The sequence below is a fragment of the Malaclemys terrapin genome, chromosome 1 (assembly GCF_027887155.1).
Source record: "Malaclemys terrapin pileata isolate rMalTer1 chromosome 1, rMalTer1.hap1, whole genome shotgun sequence".
NCBI classification, from domain to species: Eukaryota; Metazoa; Chordata; order Testudines; family Emydidae; genus Malaclemys; species Malaclemys terrapin.
Genome location: NC_071505.1, coordinates 320,484,667 through 320,511,461, shown reverse-complemented (window position 1 = coordinate 320,511,461; position 26,795 = coordinate 320,484,667). Strand labels below are relative to the sequence as shown.

General features: G+C 38.7%; 1 protein-coding gene across 3 annotated transcripts in view; it reads left to right on the top strand.

Moving 5' to 3' along the window:
• The window catches only part of CEP126 (centrosomal protein 126), a 54,625-nt gene extending 29,899 nt beyond the window's left edge, over window positions 1-24,726 (top strand). The window contains exons 6-12 of one of the 3 annotated variants that reach the window (XM_054015596.1): window positions 8,426-10,616; window positions 13,053-13,211; window positions 14,411-14,535; window positions 17,707-17,794; window positions 18,329-18,538; window positions 20,662-20,726; window positions 24,260-24,726. In XM_054015596.1, the coding sequence (XP_053871571.1) occupies window positions 8,426-10,616; window positions 13,053-13,211; window positions 14,411-14,535; window positions 17,707-17,794; window positions 18,329-18,538; window positions 20,662-20,726; window positions 24,260-24,367 (2,946 nt within the window). In that variant the 3' untranslated portion in view covers window positions 24,368-24,726. The other 2 variants (XM_054015595.1, XR_008443522.1) reach the window with 2 other exon arrangements.
• The last annotated feature ends 2,069 nt before the right edge of the window (window positions 24,727-26,795 follow it).

The window sequence follows — 26,795 nt, the reverse complement described above, 5'->3', positions numbered from 1 at the left end:
TTTTTTATAGATTAAGACATAGCTAAAATTGAATGTGCTGGTGATATGACAGAATCAGGTGACCTCTATATTAATTTTCCTCTTAGAAAGGTGAATGACATCAAGTTTTTGTTGGCTCTCATTCAGTCCTGCAATATAGCAATGTAAGCCAGATTATTTTTCTATTCCAAATGACACTAAAGTAAAATTTATATTAGCTATAACCCTTATTAATCAAAGTAAAGTATAGCTGCCCAATTAAATTAAAATATAGCTGCCAGTGTATTTCTCAGAGTATTCTTATGTTAGTGAAATTACAATTGGTTCCAAGCACATGTGCTTTCTTGATTTATAGAATGAAATTACACCTTCACTCAAGATCTGGCAATCTGGGTTTGTGGTTTCAAGGGTACCTTGCATAGATACAGGGGTCCACTTTAGCAGATACTTATGAGGGTAGGGGCCACAACATAGCAAACTACAAATGAAAGGAATCTACTTCACAGAATAATTAATACCTCAAAGCACTTTGTTGTGAAGAAGTTAGGGTTGCTACACACACAACATGCGTGGCACAAACTACAAAAGCATGGAAATGAGAAGTTAAGACACCTAACAGTACATAACTATCAACTCTTCTACCCACAAGTACACACCTTACCTTTACAATTATCATGAACATGACTTTAACTGTGCACGACTACCCTGTCCCTTTTGTTCTTCTGCACACTCCCATTTACCAGATTATTTTTTCCCCAGCACTAGTAGTTGTGTTTGTTTGGTGAAGTGGTTGTGCTGGGAGAGGTTAGTTTTATAAAGGAATGTAATCAGGAGGAGAGTTGAAAGTCAGGAAACATCAGAATTAAGGTTGCCTATGCAGTCTGTTTGGTTTCTTTGTGCATATGCATTATGATACAGTCTTCAATTGTATGATTGCAAACTTTTTTCCACAGGAGCCCTCCCTAATTCAGTGCACAGGATGGACTGAATAATCACCTATTTAATATGTATTTTCATCCTCATCATTCAGTTTGTGGCTTTATGCATTTGTGCGTGTCCACTAATTAGGTGGGTGGCCCTTCATTCTCTTGTGTGTGGCCGCCCAGGCACGCACCTTAGAGGGAACTATTCGTGGACCACCTGAATGCAGCTCGCAGACCACAGTTTGAGAACCTCTGCTGTATAGTAATGCATACACACAAGAGAGCCAAATCAAAGTTCCAAAGGAACCTTAATTCTGGCTTTTCCTATCTTTTGAGTGCTTGACTTTGCAACATTAACGTTCTTTTAAAATAGTTTATTTAATGTGATTTCCTAAAAATGTTTCCAAAATTAAAATAAATAAATAAATGTCTTCATGTGGACCCCATATTGTGACTATGGGTCATTAGTAAGGTTGGGTTCTTTAGATCTATAGTATAGCCTTCCACCACTTGAGCTAATGGAGAAACTAGTAGAATACAGTGCCATTATCATCCATATCAGAGGTTCTGTGGTCTGCGGTCCTGCTTTTATCCTATCCACTCCACAACTCCTGCCCCTCTCCCTCCCCTCTGGTCTTGTAATGTAAAGTTTTGTGCAGCCTTAACTATAGGTGTTACAATGTGTGTTACGTGTAATTCCAAGAACCTTTATGAAAGATATTATTCTCTACCAGATTTTACAGAGTTTATAGGATTTTAGACACATTTCTGTAAGACTTATATTCATTTCATCTTGTTAGGACTTTTCCCTAAGGGTTCCTCAAGTAGGGTTCCATCTGAAATGCATATTTAAGTTAGGAAGCTAAATTTAAACATAAATGGATAAATATTAAAATGGTGGATAATATATTGTGCTTCTGGAAATTCACAAGCCATTTGCAATAGCAGGTTTTATCCCACAGGGACAACAAACAGACTACCTTACCTCCTCAGACATCAATAATTCTCATAACTGTAAAAATGATTATATGTAAATAGCAAATAACATGAGCCACAGAATGACCCCTGGGGACACCACATGGAGTTCAATAGTAATAGAGTCTAAAACTACTGGCAGTAGCCTTTGAAGTGAGATTTAAATTATTTTGGGGCATTGCCTCTAAGACTTGCACTGAATTCCATATACATCACACACTGTCATAATTAAATATATTCCACAAAGGGTATTAGCAAATATAGAATATAGAAAGCATACTGATAACTGAGATGTAGAAGATGAATTACTGGGTCTGAGCAAAGCCTTTCAAATCTCCGATCAATTTAGAAGCGTCAGGATATCAGTGTTTGTGACTGCTGGGGAAACATCTAGGTTTGGGGTAAAATTTTCAAAAGCACTTAAGTCCCATTAACACTCAATGAGAGTTATGCACCTACCCCACATAGGTTATTTTTAAGACCCAACCTTTGGTATTTGTTGCCATCCTACTTATATAATCAGTAGTACAAAAATGAGACAGAGTGCCTGGAAAGACACTGGATTCTTTCAATTCCAAACCAGACAGAAAAGAATTTAGGATTTGAGTACTGTTAATGAAATTCTCAGTCCCAGAACATACATAATGGGGATTGAATATTTGGTTTCACCATAGTAAAAATTATTCACAGGAAAATGCTGTAGTTAAAATCAAACTTTTCCCCAGTGCAAGATGTCTTTTCCAAATATCAAAATAAATATTAAGGCAGTCTATAGTAGTTTTTTTTTCAATATTTGTACATTCTATTTTCGTACTTCTAAGTTGCTTATATGTAGGTTTGGGAGGATTCGATTTTTATTGGTTAATATTGGTAAACGTTGATTTCATCAGACATACACAAACTTACAAAAAATATTTCCACCAATGATGATTGAAATTTACAGATAGGCAAAGTAAGAAAAATGCTGCTTGAGAACTTGAGTTTGATTTACCAATATTTATTTTGTATATTTTGACATAATATTGACAACTAATGTTTTAATGGTTATAAAGCTTTAACTTTTTGAGTCTCAGTGTCTACTGTCCTTAAATCCCCCCATATTTTTCTGCAGCTGTGAAAATTTAACTCAATGAAAATGCTTCAAACAATTAATACTATCCCTCAAACTTATTTTAAAAAAATCCAATTCTCCCAAGCCTACTTCTATATAAGCATGTGCTTAAGTGCTTTGCTGAATTGGAACCTATGTAGTTAAAGCAAGAAGAGTGCTAGAAAAAAGGGGAATAGAAGAATGGTATTTTCAATAGATGATAAGCAGTAGGTTCTCAGTTCTTACACACTTTCTTTTAAAAGTAGGCTAGCATTAGGTGATGGTTATTGTACTCTTGGTGTTGTAAAACATCAAAAATGTAACCTAAAAAATGACTGCAAGTACAGTCAATCTTGCATTTCATTGCATGATGGTCATCAAAGAAGCCCACAAAACAAATGCAAGTAGAGGCTTCACAAGGAAGCAACTAGTATTAAATGCTACACACAGTCTTCACTGCTGTTGGCAGTAAGCCTCAGATCGCCTTTACTTCTTCCCTTACTTGCAATGCACATTGTATGGACAGGGAAGACAATGGGCAGAGAATGATCATGTCAAAGGAATCAAGGGCTAAAGTGCTGTCCTCATGTAATGAGATGCTTAAATGTATTTGCCTCTTCTTTGGAGGTGTAACTTGGTGATTGTGCAACAAAACTCTCAGTTAATAGAGGTTCAGATTCCTTTGGATTCCCTGACTTGCTTATTGCTTTTTACTTTGCACTTACATAAGCAATCTCTGCACATGGTCGATGCAGGACCAAGCCTTAATGTAACAGAACGAGCAACAGAACAAATAGTTTAATATGGAGAGCTTAATTCTCCACTGCACCCAATCTGTGCTTGGGTGCAGTGAAAGAGGGAAGACAGAGGCCAGCTTCAGCACAAGTTACAGCTGCAGGTGGGCAGTTTTAAATTACACCATTGATGAAATGTTCCCTTAAGGACCTTACCCCAATGGGCAGTCAGATATAGCAGACCCTCACTGCGCCATACACACCCTGCCATGCCCCCAGTCTACTCCTGACAGACTCCTCCCTTCTCTTATGTTGAGGGAGAGAGAGTTTCTGGCATATGAGCATCTTTATGTGGCTATTCCTCCTGTGCAGTGGAATTTTCCAATGAAAATCTCCAGCTATTTCAGGTTCACTTTGGTCCACTTATATGGCACAAAATGAACTTGGCTGACTGGAGAATCTAGGCCTGTCTACCTTAATGCCTACCAGATTTAGTGCCTTTTTAAATTTGATTTTAAAATGTTAGCTAATCAAAGGCAACATTTTCTAAACATTTCATACCCTGTGCTCATCTAAATACTATCAAAACAGTGCCAGTATGAAAATTGTCACCCATGCAATTAGATGCACATGAGATTTACACATAGTACATCCTCTATTAGGAGAACCTGCATTGCAGAAAATGAACTAGTAAGTGTTTTCCATTCCTAATTAATGTGTACTGTAATATGACCATCTGAGCGGGAACAAAAACAGTGGACAATAATGTTAACTATTTCTATGATGCTATGTAAATAAAGTATTGTGTACATTTTTAATAGAAAAGTTGTGAGAATCTCTTCTGTTATAAGATACATAATACTTTCATTTGTCTAAATGTAAGTCACACTTGCAGAATTTTTCTTGCTTGAGTGAATAATATATTTTGATGGGTAAGGTAGACAAACAGAAGTTGTGCCTGGGCTGGTAAATTTTCATGATGCTTTTGCAAGGCTGAACTAAGTAAAATTTTCTGTCTGTAAATCAGAAAGCCTCAACTTATTTAGCTACTAAATTTTCTCTTGGGGATTGATTTGACTGGGATTACATGGATGATCTTTATAAGGAATTATTCTGCGGGGTAGGAGAAAAGAATTCATACATATAAACACAATAGCAACTCCTGTTTGAAGTTTTCAGGCAAACCTCTGTCTGGGCACACTTGTATCGGTTTAAAACCGCGTCTAGCAGCTTAGCTTGCAACTTATACATTTACAAATGCAACTAAATTGATGTAAGCCAAGTTTACTCTGATATAATAGTGTCCACACAAAGTTCTGCCTTAGTTTAACTAAATCAGTTTAGAAATACACCTTTACTTAATATGGTGCAACTTTAGGTGGAGACCGGGTATAAATGAGAATAAGGTCCTTGATTTCTTGTTGCACATTTTTCCCAGCTGGAAACACTACAGCTAGTCCCAAGGTGTGGTCTTATGTAGAAAATTTAGAGAGGAATTTTCCCCCCCTTTTTTCCCTTCTTTCTTCAGCTGTGAAGCTCAAATAGAGGTTAAAATATAATTTGGCTAAAAGGAAAGGTTAATAAGTAACTAACAAAGCTCTATATATTCTGTTTTACTAGAAAGACACCAGCTTGCATAGTCTTACTTTGAAAATGTTCCCTAAAGGGATCTTTGCCTACACTTGGTTCTTTGTTCTTGTATTTGGTTTCTTTATCTCAGATCATAACTATAATATAAGCCTGCACCAGCATCTGAACATTTAGTGCAAGATAAGATTTAATTCAACCATAAAAAGTCTTTCAAGATACTTTTGTATCAAAAGAGCTCTCTAAATTTTTTATTTTGCAATTGAAAATCATTGAACAACTTTAAAATATGCAATATTGTAGTTTAACAATAACATTAATATTAAATTAAATAGCATTCTGATGAGGAAAGATGTGCTTATTTATTAACAGATTTTTTTGTGGTTTCCTTAATAAGCCTTCAGAAATTCAACTCTTTCAACATAATTGTTAAAGGAGATATAAATTCTTACCACAGTTAGTCCTGTTTCTTGCAATTTGCAAATGTTTCCCTTTAAAGTTACAAGACAAAAAAAAATAATGCTCGCACTATTATTCTTAATGCATCTCCTACTATTTTTTCACCAGAATGTAATTAGGGTTGCCAGGTATCCTGTTTTCTACTGGAACACCCAGTCAAAAAGGGACCCTGGTGGCTCCGGTCAGCACTGCTGACCGAGCCATTAAAAGACTGGTTGGCTGCACTGCCGGCGCAGCGGAGCTGGCAGGCTCCCTGCCCCGCTCCCGGAAGTGGCCAGCATATCCTTCCGGCTTCTAGGCAGAGGGACGGCCGTGGGGGCTCCGCACGCTGCTCCCACGCCGAGTGCCAGCTCCGCAGCTCCCTTTGGTCGGGAACCGCGGTCAATGGGAGCTGCAGGGATGGCGCCTGCAGGTGGGGACGGCGCACAGAGTCCCCTGGTTGCCCCTCCCCCTAGGAGTTAGAGGGACATGTTGCTACTTCTCGGTAGCCGCCTGAGGTAAGCGCCACCCAGAACCCGCACCCCTCACCCCCTTCTGCATCCCAACCCCCCGACCAAGTCCTGAGCTCCCTCCTGCACCCAAACTCCCTCCCGGAGCCTGCACCCCCTCCCACACACCAACCCCCTGTCCCAGCCCAGAGCTCCCTCCCACACCCTGAACCCCTCAGCCCCACCCCCCAACCTGGAGCCCTTCCCCATTCTGGAACCCTCACCCCCTCCCACACCCCAGTCCCCTGCCCCAGCTCAGTAAAAATGAGCGAGTGACTGAGGGTGGGTGGATGAGAGCGAGCGACAAAGAAAGGGGGGATGGAGTGAGCGGGGGAGTGGGATCTCAAAGAAGGGGCGGGGCCTCGGGGAAGGGGCAAAAGGGCGGGGCAAGAGTGTTTGGTTTCCTGCAATTAGAAAGTTGGCAACCCTAAATTTAATTCACGTTAGATTCTGAAATCAATTGTCTAGTCTATAGTGTTGAAGCAGGGCATTACAACTATAACAAAAAGAAGTGGAGAGAAAATAGGAAAACAATTAAAAATGCAATTTTTCTTTCATTGTTTGTGTACAGTTTCAGACATTACTACCTTGTGTAATGATCCCATTAGATATCATAAATTATTTATGTTCAGGCTTGGGCAGTACTGAAATGAAGACATCCACCGAACACCTAGGTATTGAATGAGATGACTTTGATGATTGAGTAGGTGCCACTCCTTCCTCTGAAATATTACTGTATTAGTGTCTCACTAAGGTGTTTTGGGGAAGTGGATGGCACTGCACTACTGTATGCTTTTGGATGTGATCTAATTTCCTTTCTCCTGAGAGACAAAAAGAAAGAAATCAAGATCCTATGTATTTCTTTTAAAATGTGTTATGTGTTAAGATACTCTTGTGATGAATGTTGTATAAGATCATAGGTGGTTGTGTTCTAACCACTAGTACTGAGAAAAGATCTCATGACACTTTGCATAAGGATAAGGATATTCATTCCAATATTATGGACAAATTCCAGTTTGAGTTGTAGCCATGGCCTCACTCCATCTTCTTTGTGCGGTTCCAGAAGTGTAAAGGGGATGGAAAGGTAGCTTAAGTAATAATTTCCTCATAAATACAGTATAAAATACTAAAAGTTAGAAGCTATGCTTTTTTCTGATATGTTCCTAATTCACAACCCAATTATCTACCTCTGCAGAGATCGTAAAATTACAGAGGGTTAGAAGGGATGAGGGTTTTACCATCAGATATTGGGTATTAGCAATAAACTTTTAAGGTGAATTTCATTGCAAACTGTGAAAAAAATGATTATTGGATTCTCCTGTCCACTAAATGAAGATAGCAAGTAGAGCATTCCCTTCATATAGGGGAACACTGTACCAGGTGAAAGTTGTCAGGGGCAGCATGGTTCTTGGACATGGTGGAGAGTCAGGGCTTGAATATTTAAAATAACATGCATCTGTTTTATTAAGTGGACCAGTTTGAAAGTTCACATGGGAGCTGCATGTCTCACCATGTATTGACTGTAAAATATCTTAAAAAATAAAAACGCCTAATTGTTGGCATTTCACTGCTTAGTGCCGACAGTAACCATCTTGTCGGAAAGTAATATAATTTGTGGGTCACACAAAATGAGATCAGTTCAGTGCAAGAGACAATATTTTGAAGCCCCACAACCCCCTGACCACAGCAGAACTATTGTGGTTTCACTGCATGGATGGCAGCAGGATTTAGGAAACCGATGTGTATTGTCCCTTGAATGCCATAAAGCCCAGATCTCCAGGATGCTCCTTGTGTCTTAGCACCCAGGGAAGTGTTGAGGATTAGACAGTAGCAATAGATCCATGAATACACCAATATATTTTTTAATTCTGCTCTTGAAGAACTGATATAAAAACACAGAAATAAAATCCTTGAATTATACATCTGTTTCCTTAGAATGTGATCTCAAAAGTTCATTCTTTTCTTTTGTAAAAGATGCCCAGATATCAATTGACTTGAATGAGAATACTTCAAGGCAATTGATGATGCTGTGAACATAAAAGTGAAAATAACTTCCATTACTCTACTGAAAGTATAGTAGTGTTTATCTGATTTTAACCTAAGCTTTAATTAATATAAAGAACAAAACTGTACTAATCAATACAATAGCATATTATGACTGTAACAAGTCCTGTTTTACTTCTGTTTCAGAATTTTCACCAAGAAGTCAACCAAATAACGAATTATGACAGCCCGTCAAGCCTGGACAGCCTTGAGGCAGGAGAACAAAATGAAAATTATACAACACCCAGTGAAACATCTTTGACTACACAGTGGGACGACTCTGTACCCTACAATTCACAAAAATCACAGTCTACGAATAAGAGCTTCCTTGATACACCTGAACTAACTTTTTCTAAAAATCAGCATGTAAATAATTGGCTGATAAATTTAGATACCCCAAATAGCCAGCCAAACGCTCCTTTTCATGACACTTTAGCTAAACAAAATGTTCTAATTCCTGCTGAAAATGTACACAATCCAAAACAGAAATCATTTGTTCTTAGTGGAACAGAAAAAAGAACAACAGACATATGTACTTCTGATAATCAAATAACCTTTGTAAATAGTCCGTGTACTTTTCTGCAAAATAGGAAAGAGGAAAAAAACAATATGTTGAAAGTTCCATCTTCTGGAATGGTTAGTAGAGAGAGTTCATTAGCCACTGATAGCCCTGTGTTCAAATCCAGCAAAGCCTGGGCCACCTCTGATCCTACTCCAAGAGAAAGAGTTCTAGATTCTGTACAGGAGCAGAGTTCTGAACTGACTCAACAGAGAAGAACCACCTCATCAGTACAAACCTCAAATCAGCCTATGGCAACACCTGTCATCTTACCTCCAAAACAGTGGAATTCAGCTAGTGTTCACAACAGTACTTTCTCATCTAATCCTTTACAAAAGGGCAAAAATACAAATACAGTGCCAGGTACTGATAATCTTGACAATTTGTCAGAAACAAAAGATGAAAACATAAACAAATTTAATGGTATTAATCGGGGATCATCTTTATTTCAAGACACATCTAATGCTTCCATTTTGTGCAACACTGATCAAGAAGAGGACAAAAAAGAAGAAAAGGGAAATGTGGATGAAGCCATGTCACCTTTGTCTAATACAAAGTTTAATTGTGACTTGTCTGAACATCACAGATACCTGAGAAATAACATGCATGAGCGAAAGGGAGTGAAATTGCCCAAAAGCATTTTAAAGAAAGAATCTAAATATGAAAATTATTGTTTCAAAGCAGTGGTTTTGAACCGAAGGATCAGCTTTGGGAATCAAACTGCATCATCTATCAGAGACAGTCTAGAACTGGCAAAAATAAAAGGGAAAGATGCAGAAAATCAAAAGACCAATAAGAAACTTAGATGGTTTGATGAAATTGACAAAATAGTAGTAGAAGACGATGAAAAGTGTTCAGAAAAGACCACCACAGGAGTATCTCAAGCACAGTTGCAGCCATCTTATGTTCAAAGTAAACTCAATGCTTCTAACAATAATTTAAGAAGTATTCCTGCTTGTACCACAAATTCTATCTGCACAGAAAATCACCAGGATTATCCTCCGATATTCACAAAAATTGTTGCTGCTGGGGGCTCAGAAAGAGACTATATGCCTCTGCGTTCTTTTGTATCTACAGGTTACCACTTTGCTAAACAAGCTTGGATGGCATCAAAGGGTGATGAAAGTAAACCCCCTGCATATAGTGGTGACTCTAAAATTCAGAAAGGTAATCTGCGTAAAGGTAAGACAAAGATAATCAGAAGACCAAGATCTGCCAAAACCCAGTCAGGTTTTACACCTAAGAATAGAAAGGGCACTATAATCCGACCACAGTCGGCTAGTGAAGTTCATAAGATTATAAAAGCTCAGGGTAAAATCATTGTACCTCATCCACCACCTAAACCTGTACCAGGCAACAGGACTGATCAGAATGTAGCAGACACTATGTGTCAACCAGTAAATTCTTCCAAATGTCAATCCAACACTACAAATGGCAACTATGTAAATGCAAGACACCTTTTGCCAGCAGATCAGGTTTTAAATAGAACCACTATAGAAAATAATAAGAGTATTACTTGCAGTTCTGACTTGGTCACTGTGACATTGGCACCCCCGCCTTCCTACAACGTATCTCCAAGTGAGCCTTTGGAAAAGACAAATTATACTTTAAATAATATTCAGACAATTGCCCAGCAAGACAGCTTGATAACTGGTACCAAAAGGAAACCTGTATGTGCAGAAAATGGACTACGTCTTGATCGTACACCAACTGATGAAGAAATAAATCTTTTGTGGCAAGGTGTGCATAGTGCCCTAGCTCAAAAGGATTATGCTGCGGGTAAGAATCATTCTTGTTTTTTTCAAAATAGGGAGTTTTAAATTATAACAGGCTCTTGCATTCAGTTACGTACATTGTTTTCACCCTTTCACACAACAGTTTGAAGAGTTTCTACTTTTGTCATTATCTATCATCTCCTAGAGGCCCCAGTCAGAGATGAGGGCCCCATTTTCTTGGATACACTACAAGCATTAAATAAAAAGAAAATCCCTGCCCCAAAGACAGGTGGATGAAACAAATAGATGTGGGAGGAGGAAGGCAGAGAATAAGTTAAAAGTAAAATGAGTGAGTTTTACATGGTAAACTATAGCTTACCACCTGCCAGCCACTATCAGCTGGCAGGACTCTGTCATCTGGGAAAATGTTTTTTGAAAGGATCTCATGAAAGAGCCATAAATCTGCCATGTTTTTAAAGTGATTGCTCTGTAAATATTTGGTATTGCGAAGACTCTCAGTCTCGCTAGCACAGGGAATGTTTCAAAGAAAGTTGCCCATGTTAATAGAGAAATGAAAGTGGAAGAAATTTTTAACAGCCATATGTCACTGTGCTGGCAAATATTTGTGTCAGAGAGAATTTATAGAAGCATTACGCTTTACAAAAACATTTTCTGGGAACATTACTGGAGAAATAACTAGGGGCAAGACAGAGCAAAAGATACACAAGAAAATTTAAGAGAATAAATCATATCTTCCTGCTAATTAACTTTTAAAGCATGTTTCAGACTGATTAATTTATATTTACAAATGCTTTCCCAGTAACCCCTTTGCACTCTAGCCAAGTTCTGTGCCTTAGAGCAGTAATGGAATCCTGAGTCCCCACACTGCACCCAGCTGAGATGCTGTGTGATTTTCCAGCCTTGCAACCTCTTCCAGAGGCAGAGTCCAGGACTTCACCAACTCCACTTCATGTACCAGCAGCCACTCTGTGCCTCCTACCATACTGTTATGACCATCCTGAGGATCACTCATGCTGGTGCAGAGCCCCCTTTTATTAAAATAAAGAGCTTCCATGTCCCTTATTGGGCCTGTCACTTTATTTACAGTACGTACACTGTGTCTCTCAAAAACTACTTCTTTGGGGAAGAGCAGAGTGCTTTGAATATATTTTGTATGAAAGAGGCAGGAAGAAAGAGAGGAGAGTTTCTGTTTCCCTACCCTTCTGTGTCTCCATACAACTGAGCAGAATAACTTTTAGAGACAGATTTTATGTGTCACATGCAAATATTTTAAACCTCTTCCCCCGCGTCTCCCCCCATACACACCTATGTACTGGAGGGATAGATGGAGACATTCCCTTTTCTTTGAAAATCAGCAGTGGTATTCTTTTGGTATCTATTCATTATGTCTATTGCATTCTTTTAAGTCAGATTATTTATATTGAATACCCAAATTTGGTTTTAGTGACTCATTATTTATATTACAGTAGTGCCCAAAATGTTCTCAGCACTGTACAAGCATATGAGAAGACACAATCCTTGTCCTAAAGTTCTTTCCAAGAGAGAGCAAATCCTGCACTGTTCTTCTTCAGTGACATATAGTGTTGCAACAATATCCTGAAGTTCAGCAGTGTGTGTGAGCAGCTTAGAAAACAAAAAATATTATTTGCTGCAACATACAACCTACTGTATATTAAAGAAAAACAAAATAGAGAGAGCAGTCAGGGAGCGAAATGTTCATTTCCATAAACAAAATGATCAGCTATGAGGGTCTTTCTTTAAATGTTTTAAATGGAGCTGGAAGCATCAAGTGGTGTATTTACTGATCAAGGCATAGTATTCCCTAAGGGTTTGATCCTACATGGTGCTAAGAACTCTGGCCCTTATCCAACAAAGCACTAAACATATGCTTAACAGTAAGCACTGGAATGGTACCACTGATGTCAGTGGGACTAATTCACATGCTCAGAGTTAAACACTTGCATACGTGCTTTGCTTTATAGGGATAGAGTCCTCAATACCTTGAATGATCGAGTCCTAACATATTCTATTACTGTGTTGGGTAAGTCTCACCAAATCTTTAGTCCATAGTTTCTTCATAGATCCAAATACACCTCTACCTCGATATAACGCTGTCCTCGGGAGCCAAAAAATCTTACCGCGTTATAGGTGAAACCGCATTATATCGAATTTGCTTTGATCCACCGGAGTGCGCAGCCCGGTCTCCCCCCCCCCCCCCCCCCCCCCCCCCCCCCCCAGCACTGCTTTACCGCATTATATCAGAATTCATGTTATATCAGGTCGCGTTATATCGGGGTAGAGGTGTACATCTTGGCTTACTTACCAATGAAACTAATCTTGGTGCAGATCAAGAAGCTCACTTCCAACTCTCACTGTTTTTCAGAAATGTATTACTTGATTAATAACTCAGCATTTTAAAATTTTTAATGTTCCTCAGTATATAATGAATACAACTTCATTACATTCAGTTTCATTTCAGGTGATTTCCGGCATTACGATGCTTGTTACAATAATTCCTTTAGCACTAATTTGCAATCTACTAAAGCTAATATATCCCATGTTACTATTGATGGTGGCAACCTTCTGACCAGTTTTAAATCATCTAGAATGAATGGATTTTTCTCTTCTTCATCAAATGGTAAGAGACCTTATTTGTTAGATATCACTGTAGTAAAAACGACAGAGAAAATGCTGTTAAAAGCACCAAAAGACATTCTGGGGCAAATTTTCAAAACCTTACCAAATTGTGTACACAAAAAATGGTCAAGCACACATATAATTGCACATGCAGAACCCACATTTTCACATCAAATAACTGTAAGTACAAAATGGCATATAATATCTGTTTGGGTATGCAAGTTCCCAATTTGCACCTGCAGATTCCATGTGCGGACGTATGTTTCCCTACAGGTGTAGGTTAGAGGCTGAGTTTTGAAAATGTATTAAAACACTGAAGAAAACTGAATTAAGTTTGCAGTATAGTATCTAGTTTAGGCTTATGCATCTGAAGAAAATTGCTGTAGTGTTTTTTTGTTTGTTTGTTTTAAATACATTAAAATGAGTACAAATACTCATAAATTAGCAAGGCAAAAACAAATATAGCTGAGGAGCTCTAATATGTACAGCAGTGGTAGTAAAATCTCATGGGATGAAACTTAGTCAAGTAAATTCAATTCCGTGAACTAGTGAGCAGCCCCTACAATGTGCTGAGTTCTCTTAATTACTATTAAATCCAATGGGAGCTGAGACCATGCAGCCCTTAGTAGGAAGCACTGATTACCCGGGATAGTCAGGCCCTAAGGGAGTTTCCTAAATATTGCCTATCTTATAAAATGGAATTATTGTTTGGCATGTCATTAGACATTGCTGTATCACAAAAGTAACTCGGAAGTTAGCTAACTATTATATTTTCATCAACCTTAGGTATTTATAGAGGATCAGTCACTATACAGTAGAACCTCAGAGTTACGAACTGACCAGTCAACCACACACCTCATTTGGAACCAGAAGTACACAATCAGGCAGCAGCAGAGACCAAAACAAATTCAGTACAGTATTGTGTTAGACTTAAAATAAAAAGGGGCAGGGAACAGCATTTTTCTTCTGCATAGTAGTTTCAAAGCTGTATTAAGTCAATGTTCAGCTGTAAACTTTTGAAAGAACCACCATAATGTTTTGTTCAGAGTTACGAACGTTTCAGAGTTACGAACAACCTCCATTCCCGAAGTCTTCATAACTCTGAAGTTCTACTGTAATATCAAAGTGCCAATAATCTTTGCACCTCTGTATTTAGCATGCCTTTACATACTGGCTGCTTTTTTGTGTTTCTCATTTTAGGCGCTGTTCCCGTTACAAGACGAAAGCAAATTTCCGACAACAGCGAAAATAAACGTAGAGCTCTTTTAGAACAGAGAAGACAAATTGTAGCCTCTGCAGGAAGGAGATCCACTTATGATGCACTGGTAAATATCAATTTCTGGGATGTTGAACTGAAAATGTCAGTCAAAGGTTGTCACAGAATAATAGTTTCCTACTGCTGTATACTTGTTGGAGGAATAATGGAAAATAAATATTGAAGTAAAGTCAAGATGTTAATTTTAAAACAGGAGATTCCGATTCTATGACTAGTTACTTTAAGAAATGATTGATGCAGATACATTGATTTGTTTGATGGATAATGATACAATAATGTGAGAATTACTCAATGTCCTGCTATTGACCTGCTGCATTCTGATTGTCTTAGAGAAAATATTTAATGTTCTTCAGCCAGTCGACGACTAGCCATACAACTCCCTAGCTGAACATAAATATATATAGCAATCTAACTGGCTGGTGCACACTCTCAGCTCGCTTAAATAAGAGGTACAGACAAATATGTGTAACAACTCATGCGGTACCCCGATTAACAAAGTAAAAAGGCAGTTACATTTCCCTCATTCCTCCCAGCACTGTGCTCATCCTCATGATTCTTCTGCCCTTTTCCTTTAGGACCACAGCTGAAGCCTCTCCCTCCTTCGTCTCTTTTTCTTGCCTGGGAAAGCATGTAATATGAATACATTAAATATATATGTACCAGTTCAAAAGTTTGTGTGCCTTTTGGGGTTTTTTTTTCCCCTTTTCTGTTTTTACTTCTTATTCCCTTCTTTTTTTCCCTATCATCTCCCACTTTCATTTTTCCCTTTTATTTTCACACAATTTTCTCTTTTTTCCCTTTTTTCAACTGCTTTCTCTATTTCTCCCTCAATCTCTGTTTCTCTCCCTACTTTCCTCAAATCTCTTTGCCTCCTCACAACTTTTCCCTCTCTCTCAACCCATATCTCCTTCTGTTATCCATGCTTATGGTAGTCCAGTTCCCAAGCCTGGAACTTTTCTTAGGGGCATGTGGCCTTTCTCCTTTGCTGCCTTCCTCTAATGCTAGTTTGAACCTAACAAGAGAGTGGCTTGGACAGAGAAATGGAGTGCTGATATGTGATGCTGCCAAGAAGAGCCTGTATGGCATTCATGTGTATTTGGAGCACTGAACTGGCATGCAGCTAATATCTTAGGGAAAAAATTTCTATCTGATCTTTGTTGTAGAGCACTATTGAATAATCTGCACTTATTTTGCACATGAATTTTCCATGGGTATACGGGAGCTCTCCCTGCAAAACGAATGCAGAATGTACAACAGAAATCTACATTGATGGTCAGAGAGGAGAATTTTACCTTAACCTTGAATTTTAGTTGAGAATGGAAATTGCATGCACTAGTTACACATAATAGAATTTCATGTCATAAGATTTATGAAAACTTTGAGAAGGCCAAACCAAAGCCCCAATCCTGCACATGTTTAACCTTACTCATGTGAATAAGTACTCGGCTGTTCTCAGTGGTGGCAGATGACAGAACAAGGAGCAATGGTCTCAAGTTGCAGTGGGGGAGGTCCAGGTTGGATATCAGGAAAAACTATTTCACTAGGAGGGTGGTGAAACACTGGAATGCGTTACCTAGGGAGGTGGTGGAGTCTCCTTCCTTGGAGGTTTTTAAGGCCCGGCTTGACAAAGCCCTGGCTGGGATGATTTAGCTGGGAATTGGTCCTGCTTTGAGCAGGGGGTTGGACTAGATGAACTCTTGAGGTCCCTTCCAACTCTGATATTCTATGATTCTATGAATAAAGTTAAAGTGTGGGAAGTGCTTGCAGGATTGAGGCCTAAATTCGATGGAGGCCAAACTTACTTAATTCTTTCCAAGATCTATATTATCATGAGTATTATAAAACATCAGCAAACATACAAGGTACTAAAATTAGTTACTTGCTGATTTTATGTATTGTTAATTTAAGAGAACCTTTTGTTCACAAAGAAAAATCACTTGGCTGGATCAACTCAGAAGTTTCCTATGGCTTACGTGTCTATCAGATTACATCACCAGTGAAAAATAACAAGCACTTTCAGGAAACTAAAAAGGAAAGTCCCAAGTCCCAAGAATCTTCCATTGAAAATTAATGAGAAAGTCCAACATTGCTGCAAACATAAAAACAGTTTCTCTGCACATTCTCAATAGTTTTTAACTATTGTCACAGTGAAATACTTTATCTTTCCTTACAACAGATGTATTATTTTCTTTGGGGGGTTTACTGCTATAAACCAGTCACCAGAAATACATAGACCAAATGTTATCAAATATCTTTATAGAAGGCATACAGCTGTTATGAGATTCATTAATCATCATTGTTTATTCCAAATATAAATGTTTCCTTTGCATAAAAACATTTTGTTTTCATCATTTTGTATATATAAAGTGTACATAGCAGAATTAAATATTGCTGTGGCTGTAAAAACTTGTAGTGGTAGTGACATCTTACTGGAATGTGATTTAGTTTAGGGTCATCTCATATGGTTGACATCATGGATGCTGTTATTGGCACCAGGCTACTTGTCATTAATGTCAGAGCTAAATGCATTAGACAGATAGGCATATAAAAATGCTCAGAGTTTTGATTAGAACTTTTAAATAAAATTTCTAATAGTCACTGGGCTCCTTGTTTTTTAATATTTGTAAAATAAATGAATAAATAAAAGTGTTGTTAAAAACAAAATCAGTCATTAGAGGATTTTACAAAATGCACATTCAGAAGAGATTAATAGATTCTAAGACCAGAAGGGACTGTTGTGATTATCTAGTTTGACCTCCTGCAAAACACAGGTTTTAGAGCTTCACTGAAGTAATTCCTGTATACACTGTCAATTAGAAAAAACATCTAATCTTGATTTAAAAATTGCCAATGATGACAATAAAGAGACTATAAAAATACGAAACTATGCGAGTACAATCTAGTAAAAGTGTAAAACAAAAGTCAACCAGAATGCCTCTAGGGTCTCTTGCTACTGTGGATCCTCTCCACACTTCTCCAGTGCAGGCTGTTGCTTAGAAACCACAATATGCACGAAGGTATATAGACATTTTTGTGTACTTTAAAAAAGCTTTATTAATTGCTCATATTTTTCAAAATAGCTTTTGAACTTGAAAACACACAGCCTGTAAACTTCAGTAACATAAATATCTTAACTAAAACATTAAAAAGCTCCAGAAATGTTAAGATTATTTTAAATAATATTTAAATATTATTCTGATAAAGTGATCAATTTTTACAGAATAAAGTACATACTGTCCAGCTAAGTCCATTTCAATGTGCATTTGAGCCAGTGCAAACTGTGAGTGGCATCCCTAATTCTGATGAAGGTACAGTAGTTAATTTCAGTTCCATTCTTTGTTATAGATAAAATAGTTGCACTATACATCAGCTGTTGCCTTGTAGCATCAATGATTCTGAATCAGAAAGTATGGTCTGTTGGCTGGAAATAAAGATTTTTCCACTAAAAGTTAATACAGCACAGCACAATATCACGTATATCTGATTGGTGGATTTAGAAGAGCATCATGAAAAAAATAAAGTCTCTATTCCTTTAGTGTTGTATTTTTTTTAAGTGTATGACAACTATGTGTACAGGCACAGTATGTCACTATTAGCTGGTCGTAAAGCTGGTAGGACTGGCTCCTCCACCAGCTATCTTCCTCTGCCCCATATTAGGAGCACAGGCAACCTTAATTCTGGCATTTCTTAACTTTTGAATGCATGACTTTGCAACATTAATATTGTTTTAATGTGGATTTTTGTGTGCAGTATATCCATGAAAATGAGCAATAGGTCTAGATGTGATAAAATATTCTCATTTGAAAAAGTTCAGACTGTGACCAGCTCTGTAAAATCTTTAGTTTCAGAAAGCACTGCCCAGTTTTTGCTGGCAGAAAATCTAGCAGGTACATCAGTTACAGAAGGTGAAATCCTGGCTGCTATGGAAACAGTGCAACCACCTGGACAAACCATGCTGCTTAACAAGGCCCAGCGACGAGGCATGAGTGCACTGTCACTAGAAGAACAGAAGATTCTTCAGTCACTTGATCGTCTCAATCAAAGGTTGCAGAGTAAGTACAATATATAGCAGGGATCGGCAACCTTTGGCACGCTGCTCGCCAGGGTACTTACCCTGGCGGGCTGGGCCGGGCCGGGCCGGTTTGTTTACCTGTCACGTCTGCAGGTTCAGCTGATTGCGGCTCCCACTGGCGTGGTTTGCCATCCCAGGCCAATGAGGACTGCAGGAAGCGGCGTGGGCCGAGGGATGTGCTAGCCGCTGCTTCCCGCCACCCCCATTGGCCTAGAGCGGCGAACCGTGGCCAGTGGGAGCCGCGATCGGCTGAACATGCGGACGCAGCAGGTAAACAAACCAGCTTACCCTGGCAAGCTGCGTGCCAAAGGTTGCCGATCCCTGATATATAGTATTAACATAGTAATAACTTACATTTTAAATATTGGTTTGTGTGACATATAAAAACATAAACTATGTAGCTATAAAGACCTATAGGTGCATCTGCTCCGTCCTGTTGCATTTGTTATTTAGTAAACATACCAAACAGTAGGTACAAAACCCTTACTCAGGCAAAACTCATTTAAAACAATGGGAGTGTTGCCTGAGTGAAAACTAAGTAAGATTTTTGGATTTGGATTTGTCCCCCCCGTTAAACTTGTGTATGCTGACTGGTCCCACATGATATGGTAGCCTGAATGACATATCAATACAACTTCTGAACAGGAATTCAGGTTTCCCCTTTCCATAGCAGTGGCAAAAGCAGAGGAGAGGAATCTTGCAACCACTGGGAATCTCTTTAGCTGTAGCACAGAGTCACTGATCCCAGAAAAACAGCAGTTCAGACTTCTCTGTTTTAAGAAGCAGTTTTAGTATGATGTCCTCTGGATTAGGCAGAAGGAGATATTAAATGAGAAACACAGAAAAGTGGAAAAGAAAATACTCTATGAACTGTGAAGGAAAAAGAGAGAGACACACACACATAGAGGCAGATAGAAAAGAGACAGGAGACAGTGAAACTAAAGAAGATAGCAAAGCAACAGACAGAAGATAATTAAAATGGAGAAAAAGTAAAGAAAACTAGAAAGTAAAAAAGAAAAGTCCAACAAGGAATATTAAGGGAACAATGAAAGAAATGTAAAAGTAATGACTGCAAACCATACAATTACAAAAACTAAAGTAAAACATTGCTAGTGTGCAATTAACTACTGCACATTGTATTCCAAATTTATCAGACACTGTGGGCTCAATTCCCCTTTTTATCTAAGCTCCACTAGGTGTAACAAGGGAGTAGCCATCAGATCTGGCTCCCTAATTCTGAGTCTATCCACACTGGTGGTAGGTAAAGTAGCTGACAGGTCCCAGCACCCTCCGCATTATGCCCTTTCCCTCCCCTGATGGACCCCCTACAATAGAGGCAGGGGAGGGTGGCTGGTGCAGAAGTCGACTCTGCCAGCTTTACCTCAGCAAGGAGTTCATCTCCACAAGAGGAATTATCCCAAGACAATTTACAGCCAGAATCCAGCCACTTTGCAGTATGGGTACGAACATCCATCACCACCTGACGTTTCCAAGTGGTTTTAGCCCCAAGTTATGTAATTCTATATAGAATGTGTTGCAGTAATCTATTCTGGAGGTGACAAAGACATGGATCATTATGTCAAATATATCTGAAAGAAAAGGTGACAACTTTCTGGCCAGGTTTAGCTGGCAAAAAAAGCATTCTTGACAGAGATGCCACGGTTTTGTTAAACCTTCACCATCTCCGCTCCCTTTATTGTTTTGTTTTACAGAAAACCTAAATCTGGGACTAAACCTACAAGACAGTGTGCCTTCAACATGGCCATGTAAATGGATAACTCGTTCTGAGTGGGGGTTTTTTTGTTTTTGTTTTTGTTTTTATATCCCATCTCTGGGGAACTGGCCTTCTCTTTTTCAAATTTGGATTTCGTTTTAGATGCTACAGGCTTAATTTACAATTCCAAATTTTAAAAATACAAATAAACTAGATGTTTCAACCTCCCTCAGGCCAAAGAAAAATAGTTTACTTGTTAAATTGCAGTTAAATTGTTGTATTTTCCAGTCTTTAGGAAGGTTGGTACTGACTTGTTGACTGTTGTTCATGTTTTTGTTCTAGCATGTGTTTTATATAATTGTTGCATCATAGTTTTGTACTCTTTTTAGATGTCCAAGAAACCATTGCCAAAAACCTATCCACGTCAAGTGTTTTACAGATAATCTCTCCTTTGGTAAGCATTTAAATTTACTGTTTTCTGACTTAGTAGGTATTGACATTGGTTTGTTTTAGGATTAACTGAGTTGCTAGAATTTCAGAGTGTCATTTGCGTGGGATAGTGTTCGTAACAGGGCTGTCTGACCTAGTGGTCAGAGCCAGAGGTGGAGTTGGGATTGCACTCGGGAGTCACACCAAAGATGAAAGCCAGAGTCAGAAGCCATGCTAAGGATCAGAGCCAGGGTCAGGGTCAGAGCCACACCAAGGATTAAGATGGAATCAGAGTCAGAAGTCACACCCAGGGTCAAAACTGGAATCAGCAGTTAGCATCAGTGCAAGGAAGTAGGAACCAAGAAGAAGGTGCAGGGCCTGGTAGTGGGAGCATGGACTAAGCATGGTGATAGGAAAAAGGATTAGGAGCCGAACAAAGAAGCAGGGACTTGATCTCAGGGGTCTAGGCAGCAACAGGTCTAGCAACTAGTTGCTCAGACAAGGGGTAGGACGGGAACAGGAAACTTTATACCCAGTCATAGGCGCCGACTCTGTGGGTGCTCAGGGGCTCAAGCACCCACAGAGAAAAAATAGGGGGTGCTCAGCACCCACGGGGCTGGCCGGAGCTGCTGCTCCAGTGGCTCTGGGCTTGGCCACCAATCAGCTGTTCAGTGGCTGGCCCTATGCTCCCAGCAGCTCTTCAGAGGGACTGCCCCACCCTTCAGCTGTTGAGCGGGGCTGCCCCTCCCCTCAACTATTGAGCAAGGTTGTCCTGCCCGTCAGCTGTTGAGCAGGGCTACCCTGCCATTGGATCCTCTCTGCCCCCTCCCTCCCTCACTGCCCTAAAGGTAGGAGGAGGCAAAAAGGAGCAAGCAGTGGGTGGGAGGTGCTCAAGGGAGGGTGTCTTGGGGGGAGGATTGGGGGCGGGAAGAGGTGGAGTGGGGGTGGAGCTCGGGGGTGGAGCCAGTGTGGGACACCCACCGGAAAAATGAAAAGTCAGCGCCTATGTACCCAGTGGTGTCCAATCAGTATTCTGCTGTTAGTCACCTGACTCTGTGAATTAGCAGGCAGGGCATTAGCTGGGCATTAGGTACAGTTCGTTCATCTGATCCTTCTGTGCAGTGTCACTGAGGTGGTTCTTGCTCAGCAACCTTGCAGACCTGGATTTGAGACCCTCAGCGCCTAACAGAATAAATTAATGAGCTGTATGCCCGAAATGTTAAGTGTATTGTTAGGATTTTATATCAGGCTTTGAAGTCAATGGAGCTAGGTTGAGTATACATTTACACCAGCTGAGTATCTGGCCCGTCAGCTTTAGAAAAGCTTGGCTTTAGGTGAGAATATAATGTAGCATTCCTCTTCTGGAATCTGGAGCAGTTTTCACAAAGCCTACAAAGTTTCCAAAGAACAGTTGCTTTGCAGGCTCATATGAGCCAAATAAGGCCCTTTATTAGTTATTTTTTCCTAATAATGTAAGGAAAAAAGATGTGCTGTATTGTGACCTGAAGGATAATCAATTGTGTAATGAAATATTTTCATGACCTGCAGAGATCATTTCATGTTCTACAACTAATCTGCATTATATTTCTTTTTTCAGTATTTATATTTCCTGTTTTATATAGTTTGGTTTCTTTAATATAATATAACCAATACAATACCAGTTTCAGGTATATATAGGATTGTATAGGCTAGTGAGTATCTTAAGCATAGATTTTACACTTCAACTTATCACTCTGTTATTCAAAAAATATCATGTGTGATTCAGTATTCTCTGCTATTTTACTCTACATGTATATTGAGAAAAAATATAGACAGATGACTGTATATTTCACGCCCAGTTCTATTACCCAAAAAATGTATAATGAGTGTAAAATTTGGACTGAAAAAAGTTACTCATTCTTCAAGAGGCCTCTATACATTCCCACTAGTGGGAGTTGCACCAGTTGTACAGCATAACAGTGAAAATCTCTGAAAGCAGTGCCTGTGGAAGCCCTCGTACCTCTACTGATCCAATGATACCAGAAGTAAGACGGTAAAAGAAGGCAGAACACTTCAACTGCCTCCATTCCTTCTAGCCGTGATAGTATGTGTGGAATTTTAAAAGTCAGATTCCCCTCTCCTGTACCAGAGGGATTATTACCAAGGATACTAGTGTGATTTTGTATACAAACTATATAATAAGGTATATTTCCTGTTTCAAAGAGTTTACAGTTTGACTCCGGCTCTATAGAAGTCCGTGGGAGAGTTCGATCTGCTTCAATTCCCATGGATGTCAGTGAGAGAGGGGGGCATTCAGTACCTCAGAGGAAAGGCTCAGCACTTTGCAGACTCAAGTCCCAATTCAAGATATAGGGACACAACTTTTTATATAGCTGAAAATAGAAGATCACTTGATATTGTCAAATTTGGTTTTATGTTAAACATCATAAAATATAAATTGTCATTTTGTGACCCTAGGCACCCCTGTATTCACACCTTACACACTACTGCATTAATATTTGTACAAAATATGCCTTTTGAAGTATCATATGAATGCTAGCAATACACTGGTCATTAATATTATTTCTAAGATGCATATGTTAATCTTGTATGTGAAATTATGAATTCCCTCTGTATGATGTTACAAGAACCTGTTTAAGACAAGAGAGCTTAGCCTAGGCGAAGGTGATAAACAGGTCTGTCCTAGACAAAGGCATGTGAGTTTACTTCAATTTGCATATTAGCAGTAAACAAAGCTATCAAGCTAAACCAGTGTGTTATCCTGATCTTGAACTTGGGAGACAGAGAATTAACAGGGCTCCTGCACTCCAGAGAGATAGACGACTGAATCCCCAGGAGGCCTCCCTATCTTTTAAAACAAAACCAACCTCTTTGGGGATATAAGGAACAGAAAGAGACTCCATCTTGAACCTTCACCTTAACGAGACAAAGAAACTAAGTGATTTAATCTTTGTGATAGATCCTGACTAGGTCAGCCAGTAAAAGGCTGGAAAGGAGACTGGGGGTCAGAGAAACCATCTTGAACAAAGACTGTATCTTGCTAGATTAAGTTTTAGACTTTTAGATGCGTATTTTCTCTTTTAGATGCTTGTAACTACCTCTACCTTTATCTCTTTTATTTGGTATCACATAATCCATGCTCTTTTGTTAGTTCACTTGTTTTACTTTTACTATAAACCAATTCAGTGCTGTGTTTGAAGGGTTGTATTTACCCCAGTTAAATTAATAAAGTGTGATTGACTCTTTAACAGACCAGCAAACTTAATATCTTCTGTGAATGCACAGTGTAGGGACTGCGCATTGCAGAGAAACATCTCGGAGGAGCTCAGGGGCTGGAGTTCACTGATTGCTACTTACTAGGTGAGGTTTGGGCTGGGAGAGCCTTGAGGAGTTTGCCGGGAGGAAGACAGACTGGTTTAGCAGGCAGCTGACACACAGTCTAATAGCCAGCAAAACTCGCTCTTGCTGAGACAGAGGGATAACACAGTAGCTCACAGCTCTGGGTATCCCCAGCAGTATGTTACACATATAAAAGCATTATTCTTCAATTTGTCATAGAACATTCAGCAATCTGCATCCTCCCCTTCTGTGGACCCTCCATTAGCCATGCGAAGGTATCGGAGTATGTCAGCTGACACTCTATCACGACTACAGAGAAGATACTGACATGGACTAACAAAGGCTGCTTCACTGGATTTTATTTTAATACAGCCTCGTGTTCTTTATGTAATGTATACTTGTATTCAAAACACTACACACTATAAAATCAACCACAGTGTAAGGATGTAAACAGTAACACAAGTAATGAATGTCAATTAACTAGTTTACATTTAAGACATTTTATTATGCACTTTACTGTAAAATATTGTATTTTTAAAAGAATGGAAATACCTCACATTTTAATGAGTCTATTGCTGGTTGTAAATGTACTGTATATTTAATTAAAATGACATGGAAAAGAGATTATTTTGCTACTCAGGTTAAGATTATGTATAAACTAATCTCCTATCTTCATGGTTTTCTAGATTTGCCAATAAATTCTATTACATTTGTAAAAGGTATGTTGTAGAAAATGATCTGATTATCAATAATCCATGGAGCAGCCAGGTAAATGTTGCATCTCTTATCTTTCATCTGATGGCCCCACTCCAAACTACTACAGACTTGTCTATGCCTCTCGGACAACAATTCTGTTTGATGGCCCTAAAACTGACCATGCTGTCAGCTTCATGCTTCTCTTGGTTTCTCTTCTATCTCCTCTTACTGAAAATGTTGGAACCGTCCTAGCTTCTGAATTTCCTTGACTGTATTACACTTACCTTTGTTGTGTGCAGTGCTGATGTAGCTATTTTGGACCCAGGATATTAGAGAGACAAGGTGGGTGAGGGATATATTTTATTGGACCAACTTCTGTTGGTGAAGGACACAAGCTTTTGAGTTTACACAGAGCTTACATAGGTGGTTCACAATTACATGGATATGGTATGTGCCACAAAGTAAAGAGGAAAAATAGCAATTTCACAAAATAAAGGCAGTTTTCTACTATGGTTTCCAGTGTTCTACAGTTTATGTGCATGTCTAGGGAAAATTAGTCCAGGCCTATCTCACTCTAAGAATAGCAGCTTTACATTTATCAAAATATTATAGGTAGCAAACTAACTATAGGTTTATCCATTGAAGGTTTATCCATTGAAGATTTGAAAGTGAAAACTGTAGTTTTAACTGCTTATAATTAAGTCATGGTTTCTGTTAATACAGTTCCAAAAGCCCCTCTAAAATCTGAAGAGCATGTACTGTAGAGTTTGTCCAGCTTACGTCTTTGCAACCTTTCTTTATTTACCATAGTGCACTATAACTGATTCAAAATGTCCCAATTAGAGCTGAAAACTCAACATTCCTAAATTTTTCATTCCGTGAAAACAAATATTTTTTGAATTTCACACAAAAGTGACAATTCAAAAAAATGTGATTTAAAAATTTTGAAATTGTTTCAAAGTACAATATTCATTTTGATTTTTTTTTCATTTTTATATTTATTATTTTTACATTATTGCATAACATGTTAATAGTAGTAGTGCATAACATGACACATCAGCATTGTCAGGTTACATCAGAATATGACAAGATGTCATTGACATAATAATTGAGAATATTCTATTTTATTTTGAATTCATGAAGGGCACCTGCTACTAAGTTTAAATCAAAACTTTGTTCTTTTATTTTCTAGTATTCCTGTTTGTGTTCTAATGAAACTGTTTGACCCTTTGAAGAAGAAAGGAAGATAAGCATTCATTACAACACAAACAGGATCTAGAAAATAGGATGTAAGATATGATTTCTACTAAGTAGCATCTACTGTTAATGATTTTAAAAGTAAAATAATATAAATTTTAAAAATTTTCAACTTTTTTGTCATATGTCATGACAACAGTAGTTTTTAGAACAAAATTACTTGTTCATGCTATGACCTAACATATGTCACCTTGTGCACTATTACTACTAAGTCATGAAATAATGTAAAAATAAAAATATAAACATGCAAAAAAAGTTTTGAAATGAAATTTCAAAATGTTTCTGAATATTTGTTTTGAATTTTTTTTGTGAGAAATTCTGTTGAAATTTTTTTGTTTTGTCAAAGTAACATTTTGCAGTGGAAAACTTTTTCAACTCAAATGTCTGACCAGCTCTGTCCACTTAGCAGGTTGCTCTCTCGTTCTCCCTCCTGTAACGTTTTTAAAGCATGGGAAGATTATCTGATATGGTGTGTTCCCTTTGTTGTTTTCGTTTCCAAGCACTATGAAAGATAGTATGATAAATATAAGTTTCACAGAAGTCTCCATTTATAAGGCAAAACAGAAGCAGGAACATCCATCACAGCCAGCCCCTTGCAGGGTGAGTGAATGGAAGGTGCCCACAGCCCTTCAGGGGGCATTGTGCACCTGCCAGCTAATGGCAGCCCTCCCTTGTTAAGAAGGCTGCCTTCGATCAATCCCAGTGCCTCTAACAAGCACTGGGGTCATCTTACAGGAGGAAAAGGACAAGGTGAAAGCAGGCCTTCTCCTTTGCCTCCTGCTCCATTGCAAACTGGACGCCT